This window comes from Olea europaea, chromosome 4, assembly GCF_002742605.1.
Source record: "Olea europaea var. sylvestris chromosome 4, O_europaea_v1, whole genome shotgun sequence".
NCBI classification, from domain to species: domain Eukaryota; kingdom Viridiplantae; phylum Streptophyta; class Magnoliopsida; order Lamiales; family Oleaceae; genus Olea; species Olea europaea.
In genome coordinates, this window is record NC_036240.1 from 2,631,264 (window position 1) to 2,644,107 (window position 12,844).

The 12,844-nt window shown below is 35.8% G+C and overlaps 2 protein-coding genes across 2 annotated transcripts; both read left to right on the forward strand.

Moving 5' to 3' along the window:
• Positions 1-2,586: 2,586 nt before the first annotated feature.
• LOC111393273 (protein NPGR2-like) lies at positions 2,587-9,991 on the forward strand. The gene is made up of 5 exons (XM_023018726.1): positions 2,587-2,866; positions 3,281-3,542; positions 3,946-5,135; positions 7,879-8,032; positions 9,236-9,991. The coding sequence occupies exons 1-5, from the start codon at positions 2,609-2,611 to the stop codon at positions 9,550-9,552; spliced, it is 2,181 nt and encodes a 726-aa protein (XP_022874494.1). The 5' UTR covers positions 2,587-2,608; the 3' UTR covers positions 9,553-9,991.
• A 413-nt stretch (positions 9,992-10,404) lies between these two features.
• Positions 10,405-12,836, forward strand: LOC111393274 (rho GDP-dissociation inhibitor 1-like). Its single transcript, XM_023018727.1, has 4 exons — positions 10,405-10,841; positions 11,776-11,839; positions 11,926-12,147; positions 12,470-12,836. Exons 1-4 carry the CDS (start codon positions 10,650-10,652, stop codon positions 12,613-12,615), a joined length of 624 nt encoding a protein of 207 aa, XP_022874495.1. The 5' UTR covers positions 10,405-10,649; the 3' UTR covers positions 12,616-12,836.
• Positions 12,837-12,844: the final 8 nt, after the last annotated feature.

A 12,844-nucleotide genomic window follows, 5' to 3' on the forward strand; every position in this document is an offset into this window, starting at 1 on the left:
TGTTTTATCTTCTTTGAAGATTGGAATTTTGATCGGTTATAAGAAGAGATGTGGGTTGGTTTTGATGTTCTGTGCGCTTCGAGCATCTGCTTTCTGTATTGTTATTCCGACAGTAAGATGTAAATATGTGTATATGTTCTTCTGTTTTAATTGGTATTTAATTATGTTTGCTTTAATGGATTATTTAATTTGATTCAATCTATTTAAGCACGAAAGTTTCTTAATTTGTAGAATCTTGAATTTTTTGGGGTCTTGGGAGTTTTGGATTGTGATTTTGATGATCACTAGGTAGTATGATATAAGTTGAATTCAGAAATGGATCATAACTCATAAGACAGTTAATAAGAATTCGAAATTTTGAAGTCTGGTATTGAGTTTAAAGTTTCCATTTCTCAATTCTTTTTTGAGATTTGTTAAGTTGTATGATTGATGGAAAAATAAGTCCTTCCAGTATATGAATGGCATGCAGCTGTACTACAGAAGATGGACAAGATTGTAACTTTTTTCTGCTTCTTGTTTATTCTGTCTAGTATTGACTTGTCCCCTTACTGAACATATCACTAATGGCTAACACAAGTGAATTTTCTGTATTTTGAGGTGTAGTTATTTGCAATTCTGACTATAGTGCACTGATTGTAAGAAACTTTATGGCAAGCTTGTAAATATGACTCCATATTATAATTTTTAATTATCTGTCTTATGGTTTTGAAGATTTGTGGGAGGGCTGAAACGGTATGAGGAATGAGAATCGTATTAAAGAAAGGAGGAGGGATCGGATTAGTATTAAGTTGGGAAAGATAATGCAGTGTCTATGCTCAGGGGAACAGTTACTTGGAGAAGAAATGGTCCCTTCTTCTGAATCTCTCGCAACAAAGGATTATACACACAGTGTTTATTCATCTCAAGCCGAAGAAGCTGAACGGAAACCTGACACTGGCAATATTGAAGAAGCTGAATCATCATTACGAGAAAGTGGTTCTTTAAATTATGAGGTTGGCTAAGAATTGGAAACAAATAGACGCAAAGCTATACATTGTAATCAATGTCCTCAACCCTAATCAATTTTTTTTTATTTTTTTGTTGGATGGCCTAAACCATAATCTTGATCTAACCTTTTATTAATAAATCCATATTATTACCTTGGGAAACAAAAATTAAAGAATTTGATTAAGGGGAATTTGCACTTTTTCGTCCTCAATCTTCCCAAATGTAACTAATAATTCATTTTTAACCTTTCAATTATATAGCAAAACTCATCATTCCCTCTTGTTTGACCATTAAATGGCGGATTTGTCATTCTCCTTAAATAAATAAATATAAAAGAGAGCAATAAAACGACAAAAATAAGGAAAAATTGCAAATGGAATCACATAACATGTCAAAAAGTAAAAATAAATCCCACTTCAATCAATCACATAATAACACATAAAACAAAAAGAATTTAGAAATTTTCTCCTTCCCTGAACAAAATCATCCACCCACCCTATCCTACCCTACCCACCTAATCCATAAGCATCTTTTCATTTTTGAATAAGTCATTCTCATTATCTTTCATAATCAAGTAGGCACTCCTCCCCACGCCCAGCCAAACAAAACCTCTAGACGGCAATTCTTACTAATCAAATGTGTTGGCGCTAAAAAATAACACCAATAGATGCGAGGCCCATTCGCATCCACGCGGGAAAATTTCGATGCGTTTTGATTGTTGATTTGATCGAACAGTGTAATGGATGCAGGAGATGCTCCTTCGACGCGAGATTAAATAGTTCAGGCATCGACAAAGTGATCGAAAGGCTTGCGAACGAGCAATGATAATCTCGCTCAAGCACGATCACAACTTTTGCAAATAAATGATAAAAGAGAGTAAAAAGGGACACGATCAAATGGCAAGAAATGTATGAAGTTGTATTTATTTTCCCCTCCAAAATCTGCTAAAAATTAGTATACTCGTTCCTTGTTCTTTTTCTCATTTTCCCCCCCCCCCCCCCCCCCCCCCTCTTTTTTTCTTTTACTGGGAAAGGGAAAAGGTGCTGGGTAACGAGGGTAAAAACTATCTGCGAGATTGATGAATTGGCAAATTATGAATGGTTTTTTGATTTATGATTTTATCATCTTTGCAGAAGCTGCTCAATCGTGCGCAGTTATCCTGGATATTGTTGAGTCTTCATTGCCAGCAGGCTTGCCTGAAAACATTGGTGGTGACTGTAAATTGCAGGAAACAATAAACAAGGCTGTAGAGCTGCTTCCAGGATTATGGAAACTTGCTGATCATCCTAGTGAAGCTATTTTGTCTTACCGTCGGGCCCTTCTACATCAATGGAACCTTGATGCACAAATTACGGCTAAGATACAAAAAGAGTTTGCCATTTTTCTTCTCTATAGTGGAGTTGAAGCAAATCCCCCAAGTCTGCAATCCCAAATGGACAGTTCTTTTGTACCTAAAAACAATACTGAGGAAGCTACTCTTCTTTTGATAATTCTTTTAAGGAAAGTTACCCTCAAGAGAATTGAGTGGGATCCATCAATTTTGGATCACCTTTGCTATGCATTATCTATATCAGGTGGATTAAGGGCTNGTTTTGAAGATTTGTGGGAGGGCTGAAACGGTATGAGGAATGAGAATCGTATTAAAGAAAGGAGGAGGGATCGGATTAGTATTGAGTTGGGAAAGATAATGCAGTGTCTATGCTCAGGGGAACAGTTACTTGGAGAAGAAATGGTCCCTTCTTCTGAATCTCTCGCAACAAAGGATTATACACACAGTGTTTATTCATCTCAAGCCGAAGAAGCTGAACGGAAACCTGACACTGGCAATATTGAAGAAGCTGAATCATCATTACGAGAAAGTGGTTCTTTAAATTATGAGGTTGTCTCTCTAATTCTTCTTATGCTGAAATCCTTTTGATGTTTCTTTTATCCGTATCTTTGGTTGAATTTTCACTCATTTCAATTTGATTTTGCTTTACTTTCTCATCCATATATCGAATGCTGTTTTTTTACTAATCTTTCTATCATCAGAGTTAAAATACGAGTATCTTGGCTAGCTGAGTCTTTGAGTAAGAGCATGTTTTGCTGTGCTTAAAATTTCTCTAGAAATTAAGTTAAAGATTTTCTAGGAAAGTAAGTGTTGTCTGTAAAAATCATGCTTGTCAAATAAGTAATTTAAAAGTAAGTTTGACTTACTTTTAAGCATTAGCAAATATGCCCCAAGAATTGGTGCTTCGACGAAATGGCAGCTTGTTTATTTACTATACCTATGACTAAGAAATCATTATTTCAGGAAGCCAGAGCGTTGTTAGGAAGGTATGAGTATCAGAAAGGGAACCTAGAAGCGGCCTTACACGTGTTTGAAGGGATAGACATTGCTGCAGTGACTCCAAAGATGAAAACTGCGCTTTCTATAAGAGGAGAAACTCGTAAAAGGCGGTCACAAAAGTTTGCACCACCACCAATGTCAATTCATGCTGTTAGCTTGCTGTTTGAAGCAATGCTCCTAAAATCAAAATCACTACAAGCATTTGGGAGGTATAAAGGTAGCTCGCGTGCTAATTGGTGAATCATCCTTTTGTTATCTGCAAATAGAATCGCCTTATTTAAAAGTTTAAGATCTTGGAGAGGGGACAAATTTAATATTCATCTTCAACAGTATCGTATGGATTCATGCAGTTTTAGATTTTTATTATATTCTCCTTTTTCCTTTATTGTAATCACCTAAATAATTTGAATTATTTAGATATATAAAAATTCTTTGGTGCTTATCAGACTTATTATTGTCTTTTTTTTTAAGTATCAAATGTAATATTTCGTGCAGAGTATTTCCATTATTAATGGTAATGATTGTTACAGCCATCTATATAAAAATCATCTGAAAATTCTCTTAGCATTTTAATGATGTCTAACTGCTGTTTGTAGTTAACAAGATATCAACATCCTAATTTTCGGAAGTTCCAATATTTGCATTTCTTGCTACTGCTCTCTCTCCTCCTCCCCCCCCCCTCTCTGACTGTAAATTGCAGGAAACAATAAACAAGGCTGTAGAGCTGCTTCCAGGATTATGGAAACTTGCTGATCATCCGAGTGAAGCTATTTTGTCTTACCGTCGGGCCCTTCTACATCAATGGAACCTTGATGCACAAATTACGGCTAAGATACAAAAAGAGTTTGCCATTTTTCTTCTCTATAGTGGAGTTGAAGCAAATCCCCCAAGTCTGCAATCCCAAATGGACAGTTCTTTTGTCCCTAAAAACAATACTGAGGAAGCTACTCTTCTTTTGATAATTCTTTTAAGGAAATTTACCCTCAAGAGAATTGAGTGGGATCCATCAATTTTGGATCACCTTTGCTATGCATTATCTATATCAGGTGGATTAAGGGCTTTAGCTAATCAAGTGGAAGAGTTGCTGCCTGGGTTTTTACAACAGAAAGAAAGGTATCATATATTGGCTCTCTGTTACCATGGAGAAGGCGACGACTTATCTGCTCTGAATTTATGGAAAAAAATGTTGAAAAGTCATGAAGATCCTACATGTGTACCAGCTTTACTATTTGCTTCAAAGATATGTGGGGAGAGCTCAAAATTTGCAGAAGATGGAGTTTCTTTTGCTTGCAGGGCAATTGAGAGCTTGCATGGAAGATGTGACCAGTTGGCAGGTGTTGCCAATTGCATGCTAGGCATCTCACATTCGGCAAATTCTAGATCGTGTATACAAGATAGTGAGAGGGCTAAAAGACAATCTGAGGCTCTCAAGTCCTTGGAAATTGCTGGGAGAATGACAAGAATGGGCCACCCCAGTATCGTTTACCACCTTTGTTTAGAAAATGCCGAGCAAAGGAAGTTGGATACGGCACTTCAGTATGCAAAATTTTTGCTTAAATTGGAAGGCGGGTTTAACCTTAAAGGATGGATACTGTTGGCTCGAATTTTATCTGCTCAGAAACGTTTTCTTGATGCTGAAATCATCATTAATGCAGCTCTGGATCAGACTGGAAAATGGGATCAGGGAGAATTGCTGCAAACTAAGGCTAAACTCCAAATTGCACAGGAACTAGTGAAGGAGGCCATAGAAACTTATACTCAGCTTCTTGCTGTTCTTCAGGTTCAGAGGAAAACCTTTGGTTCAGGGAAGAAGCAAAAGGTGCGTTTGTCGCTCACTTGTTAGACACACACACACACACACACACATTTCACTTCCTTACAACTGATGATGAACATTATTTAGTAACATTTAAGGGTTGTTTAAAGTCGTTAAATACACACACACGCACGCATATTTCACTTCCTTACAACTGATGATGAACATTGTTTAGTAACATTTAAGGGTTGTTTAAAGTCTTCAAATGAATCAAGCGACTCTTGGATGTCTTGTTGCTTGGTTGGTTGAAACCTATTTGTTGAAAAAGTGGATGTTTTAACCATGTTTATGGAGAACTTTGACAGAAGCTGTTAGAAAGACCCATACGAGATACAAGTTAACCTTAAATTACGTGGATTGAAATTTTAAGAACGGTTCAAGTGCTTAAAATTTGACAGAGAACTTGTTCTGAAATTTAGTTGAAGGGTGGTATAGATTTTGTATTCATATCAATACATTGAGGATAAGTAGACTTGAGTTGAATACCTACACAAATCCTGTAGTTGTATAAACTAAATCTTCTGGTTTGCTTAAAATAAATATGATTTGTATATATGCTAGGATTCAAGTACCTATAATATGTACCTATTTCATCATGAACCGAGGTCATAAAATCTCAGAGCTTGTGTACATAAAATATTTACATGGAACTTTTTGTGCATAATTAGTGTATTACTTATATACTGGATCTAATTGTACCATGCATACAAATAAAATGTTTTTCAAAGAAATTCGATGTCACCACTTAATTCTCACAATTCACTAATGACACCTCCCTCTACCTTCCAAAATAAGGCATAATAAAGATTATCTTTCGACTATGGCTGCCTGCAAAATGTTTTTCATGTCAGCAGGTTTACAATAGTTCGAATCTCTATGTTACATAAACATATACAAATTTGATGCATCCAGGCTGGCATGAATTGCTACTTTCCATAGGGTGACTTGTTATCCTGTACTTCAAACAACTTTGATGTCTTGTCCATCCTGCATGATTAATACAATTCCTCCTAAGTTTCTGTATGGAGTAATTTTGGAAATTGAAGCAATTGATGGGATGATTCTCGGTGTGTGGCTTCATGTATAATGAAATAATTTTCCTTTGTTTTTAGGTCCTTGAGTTTTCGAAGTCAAATTGAGATTGCTCTGCATGTTACTTTTAGTTACGTGCAAGCATTATTTAAGAACTTCACGTAATTTAAAACTTATCTTGCATGCATGTTGAGATTACATTGATTCCTTCAGTGTATTAGCTACATGGATTATGCCAAGTTGGGAAGTCACCACCTTTTCTCTTCGTCAGAGGCTTCCTCAAGTGTGTCAGCTACCTAGGTTGTGCCTACGTCGGGTAATGGACCTTTGCCATTAGCCAAAATATCCATGATGCTTTCTAGGTTTCTTAGCTCGCATCAAGTGGACAGTTTCAATGAGCTGAGAATTGCATGTACTTGGAGTGTTCAAATTTATTACTAGGGGCTCCAATTGGCATATCATCGGCCTACACCTTATAAAATTGAGATAATTTTGAAAGAGCTATGTAGTTGTTAAATTCCTATGATGATGCTAAATCAGTAAATCCCCTCCTCCCAAGGATAATACATAACCAAATACTTTTTGTTTCTAAGGATAAATAATAATACACCATTTATGTGAGTAGCCTACATCAAACGTAGTTGCTGCATTAGCATGTGCACATATTCTTTTATGGTTTGGTTTTTGAAGGCACATAATTCAGTTGATCATGGCAGAATGAAGTGACAACCATACATATGAGTAGCCTACATCAAACATGTAGTTGCTGCATAAGCACGTGCACATATTCTTTCATGGTTTGGTTTCTGAAGGCACAAGATTCAGTTGATCGTGGCAGAATAAAGTCGATAGATTTTGAGCTAGTAATTAAGCTCAAGGGATAATTTGTAGATGATTTGTTAAGTACACCACAAGTATGTTTAGCTTAGCTTAAAAGCCAACAAAGAAGCCAAAATTGGCTTCGTTCTGGACTTCTGGCCAGTATCAAGGTGATACTGTCAAAAAATGCTGTGTTCTTCTACAAAAGAAGCAAATCGAAACATGCTTGTACACTTTGAATAGAAGCCTTGAGTCATGTTCTCGTGTTGGATATATCCGTCTCAAACCTTGCAGATTCAGCTAGATGATTGGCTATATCAGGTGAAGGAAAATAACAAGGTTTATTTTGTGAAGCCATGGCTCTCTACCACTTCTTAACTCTTCAAAACTTGCCTGCTTGTCCTATTGGATTATTTCCCCTACAGAAAGTTAAATTGAGTTCTCCCTTGTTCACTAAGGATCTTACTGTGATACTTTTCAACTGTTTTCGTTCTTCCTTTCTCCCTTATTTTCTTCTGTTTCCCCTTAAAAGTATTTCAGTTTAGTAGTAATTGTGCTTCAATCATGTTTTCAAATTTTTAGTTAGCACATTAGAACCTTAATTAAGTGTGTTTCTAGGAAAATTTTCTACAATATTAATCTTGGAAGAAGCGTCTGTGTGTATCTGAATTGGGGGTATTCATTTCTGTCATAGTCCATGTTATTTTCAAGCTACATCTCTGGCACGTAATTTTCTTCTCGGAAGTGTGTTTTTGTCAGCTAGTAGCTTATTATTATCATTTTTTGTACTGTATAAAAATTGGCTGGACATATTTTTGTATGCATATCGACTCATTTCCCACCTGGGAAAAAAGTAGTTTAGACTGAAGTGCCTTTCTTTCTATGTAATTGACAGGAAAACAGAAACCACCATAAGAATTTAGAGATGGAAACATGGCACGATCTGGCTTCAATCTACATAAGATTGTCCCAGTGGCGTGATGCTGAGATCTGTCTTTCTAAATCTGAAGCAATTAGTCCTTTCTCAGCTTCCCGATGGCAGACAGCTGGTATAATTACATAATACTCACTTTTTTTTTTTTTTAATATCGTTTCCTTTACCCATCTCGTCTACTATTCTGTTTTCATTTCATTTTAAAGGAAAGCTCAAAGGGAAAACACAGATCCAAAATGGTCTTTCAGTTTTGCATGAATGCATTTATATTTAAATTATTTATATGATGACGGATGACCAAGTGCAATGGTCTCCAAGAGTATAGTTCGTTGGGTTAGTTTACTGTTTCAATATTTGTTTAATATTTGAAAAGTAATCAAATGATACCGATTATAGTAGATGTATAAAAAAGCTTTTGTCTCTGACAATTGACAAATATTGATAGGAGCGAAGAGAATTTTGAGATTATAAGAGGGGCAAACTAAGGTTGTAACTTCACCGTGATTCTGAAGAGGTTCTGTTGAAATAATACAGATGTCGAAGAGAAGTTGAGAAAATGAATGAAATACAAGTATTTATTATCAGGCTTTTTGTCTAATATCTGATTGTAGGGTGATTGAAAAGAAAATCAATTTTTCGTACCGTTCACTGATGATTAAATTTATTATCCTATGGAGGTGTCCTTCCGGAATGATAGTGCCTCATGGTTGGAGTGTCTTTTTGAAGAGGCAGAGGACAGGAAGTTTGTATATGCTAATGTATAAAGAAAAGTCCCCTCAATCTAAATGGTTTTGAGATGTTGGTTTTGTTGGGATGATTTTGATATTTACTTGGTGTTTATGATTATTTTTTGGTAAGGTGGCTTAGATAGTTTTTGACAATCGATATGAGAAAAAGAAGTTGAATTTATGTATGTTGTATTGCCTTGTCAGATATTTAGCCGTTGTTTGAGCCTTATTTTTATGTTAAAATGAATTTTGTAATAGTGATTTTTCGGAGAAAGTGTGGTTAAAAAATAAGGAAAAATTTTGGGTTTATATGCAAATTATTTTATTAGTAAAATGTGTGGTTGAAAATGAGTATGGGAAAAATGAATTGGATAATGGGGCTCAAATAGGAGCATAATACTGTGTACAAACATGAACTTAGAAGTGGCAAGTTTTAGATGCCGCCTGAATTTCTGATGTCCCATCCCCCTTTTAGGTCGTTCCAATATTTAAATAACTAGATTCCTCCATTAAGATTCACGTGCTTGCATTCATCTGGCCGAGTGAACTTGCTTGTAGAGTGTGAGATTCATTTCGTTTGATGTATGCAGGATTACTTCACGAAGCTAAGGGCCACCACAAAGAAGCACTGACAGCATTTATGCGTGCTCTGGATATTGATCCAACGCACGTCCCCAGTCTAGTCTGCAAGGCAGTGCTTCTCGGACGGATTGGTAGGTCGTCTTCGGCCATTGTCCGGAGCCTTCTGACAGAAGCACTTAGACTCGACAGAATGAATACTTCAGCATGGTATAATCTTGGCCTCCTTTACAAGGATGAGGGTGAGGCATTGGCATTGGAGGCCGCTGAATGTTTTGAGGCGGCTGCACTCCTCGAAGAGACGGAACCTGTGCAGCCTTTCAGATGATGAGCTATTCTATAAATTTCAATTCTCATTGTATTATATCGACCTGTTGATTTCTGAAAATAAAAAAAGTATGAATTTTGTTTTTGAATCTTGTCTTGGTTATGAGCTGCATGTGTTCATGAGCTACGTACAATAAATTCAATGTTGACGCGAATGTAGTTACAGAAGCAGTTCAAAATTAAAAACCTTGTTCACAAATAAGACTATTGAGTCCCGGAGCCGTTTTGACTAGGCAAGATGAGAAGTTGCCTAGCCTATGCAATTAAAGCAGAGCAGATGGTACAAGTAATCAACTCGGTCGAGCTGTCAGAGACGAAGAGCTCCGCAAATGATGAATTTTTTGAGCAATATAGTATGGACTAGGCTCTTATGGCCCTTTACTTCTTGTATTGTTATGTTGAATTTACTTAAATGATCTATAAATGTTTCGTTTCTATTTTGAGTGGCGGGGTTGAAAAATATTATGCATTGGGAATGATATATTTTATTCTTTGAGCAATCTAGATGTACATTCCTAGATGATATTGTTAGACATCATGTGAGTTGTCAAAATCTGATTGTTTAAAGCATTGTTTAAATCAATATATAAACAACTTTCAACTTATATGAATTTTATTCATGATGTAAAATATAATGTATGTGTAAAAAGATAGTTTATTCATTGCCGGTTAAATCTTTTCACATATATTAAGAATCGACTAGATAATGAGGGATATTGTGACATTCAATTTCAAATCAAGAAAACAGAGTAAAGATTTGATAAAATGTTTATACGTTGCTATTTTACTAAAATCGTTATTATTTATTACAGACTCAAAATTTGCACCATTCGAACATCAGTAGTAACCATCGAATAACTATAATCACTGCGCATTTTACATTATCCTCTTCCAAGATGTACACATTACACGCTCTTCTACACGAGATAGGGCATGCCCTCCGACAACGGAAAGTAGAGTTGTTTGTGCGATAATTCTAGAGAGAGAAAATCAAACATTTGAGAGATTTTCTCGTCTGCCCATAGTAAAATATATTCATTTTATTGCCCCCATTCTAATTCTTGAGTGCCCCTTTTAAAAATTTTAAGCAGTAGTGGAATGGAGAGTGTTAAAAGAGAAGAAACAGGGCCAAGTGCTTCAGTGAGAGAAGAGAAGAAAAAGGAAAATGAAGAGGGCTTTGATTTTGAAGAAGAGGGTTTTGATGAAATGGATCAAGAGAATAAAAAGGTTTTTGAGAATTTTAATCCTGGTCCTCTTCTTCCTCTCAAAGAACAGATTGAAAAAGACAAGGTTTTTTCCTCCTCCTCTTCTGCTTCTTCTTCTTAAGCTTACCCGTTCTTGTTCTTTTTGCTTTTACATTTCTCTGCAAAATCTATGTTTTGTTTGAATGTAGTCGTACACGAAAGTTGTGATCTGTCACTCTTGGTGCAAAAATGAATCTTGTTTATATGTTATTCTATATTTTAATAATTATTCGACGTGGGAGTTTAGCAGTTCAATTTTGAAATTAATGTGTTTATTTTTTTAATTTTCATTGGATCGAATTATTTGCTGGAGCTTAACGAGCTTTGTTACCATGTTGTCGTCTGTATTAGAAGGTCAACCTTAATACAAGTAGTCCGAGCCCTTATACTTTGATCTACATATTTGGGTAATTACTCTTAGGACGAATTCTTCAGTTTTGAAAGTGAAATTTGATTATTAAATAGCAGGGATAATGAATTGAGATAGCATGTCAAGAGGTGGTGGGGTGCATATTCTTACTCTCTGAGAGGGGTGGGGGGGGGGAACAGTCAATATAGCCCAGCACTTATTTATAATTGAAAGGATGGGTTTATATTCTTACACTCTGCTATTGGCATTTGGACTTTGATCATTTTTGTCTGTACAAATTTTAAGGTGTTCTAGTATTTAAGTTTTACTTTTTCAGTTGTTATTTTGTAACCTTCAAGTTCAAGGTGTTCGAATTCATGAGTGAGTAGTTGTTGATGCGGGAGCAACGTGTATGAAACTATCACAAAACCCCAAAAAAAAAAAAAGGAAGAAGAAGAAGAAGAAGAAGAAGAAGAACGAAGAACGAAGAAAAAGTAATTCATGAACAATATTATGGTCTTTACTAATTCTCAAATGAATATAGAAAAGAAATATGCATCAATATTTTATTGATTCACACACAATATTGTGAATTTGAAGTCAATGATACCAATTTTTATATTGTCCTTAGGAGGATGAGAGCTTAAGAAGATGGAAGGAGAAGCTTCTTGGCTGCTTGGAAAGTGATTTAAATGGTTCGTCTAAAAAATCACTGATCCATGATTTTGGACTCTATATATTCATCTGGATTTTTCAATGGTAATGATGCCTACTTTTGCAGGACAAATGGAGCCTGAAGTTCAATTTCAATCAGTCGGAATCATATCTTCTGATTTTGGTGAGCTCAATAGTCCCTTGCCTATTACTGAAGACCAGCGCAAGCATGTACTTTTTAGTCTCAGAGAGGGCTCTGATTACAGCCTTAAGCTAACATTCACAGTTCTTCACAACATCGTGTCTGGCCTGGCCTACACAAATACAGTTTGGAAGTCTGGACTCCAAGGTTTGGAATCTGCCTTTCTTACACATTACCAATTACTTGCATCTTTTCGAACTTATCACCTTTGTCCGAGTGGAAAATATTTTAATAATGGTGCACATTCTGAATTTTTTCAAGAATACTTGCTCATCATTAAAGAGTGCTATTTATAATGGTACAATAAGCTTGTGGAGAAGTCTGTTAATCATCTGCCGATAACATATATGAAAAAAAGCTGTAGCATTTTTTGGCTCGTTTTCCTTCTTTTTCACTTGTGCTAATCTTCAATAATATTATTATTTCTCATGTTTGTTCTTCCATTTTTTACTTTGATTTTTCTTTGTAGTTGATCAAAGCAAAGGTATGTTGGGCACTTTTGCTCCTCAACGAGAACCATATGTACACACCTTAGAGGAGGAGACGACTCCATCTGGGGCACTTGCGAGAGGAATATATACAGCTAAGCTTAAGGTGTGTGTAGTTGTAATGTGACGTGTGATTTTTCTTTAACCAATAATTTATGGCCTGTTTGACAAAGCTTTTGAAAAGTCAAAAGTTGCTCTTGAGGCTAAGAAACTGATTTTAAACATGTTTGGATAATTCTATGAAAGTACTTTATGAGACTAAAAGAGGTTTTAGAGGAAGCTGGTAGGCACTCGACTAGATCCCTTTGGTTAATAGAAAAATATGGTAAGTTTCGTTGAGGCTACTTTTATTGTAG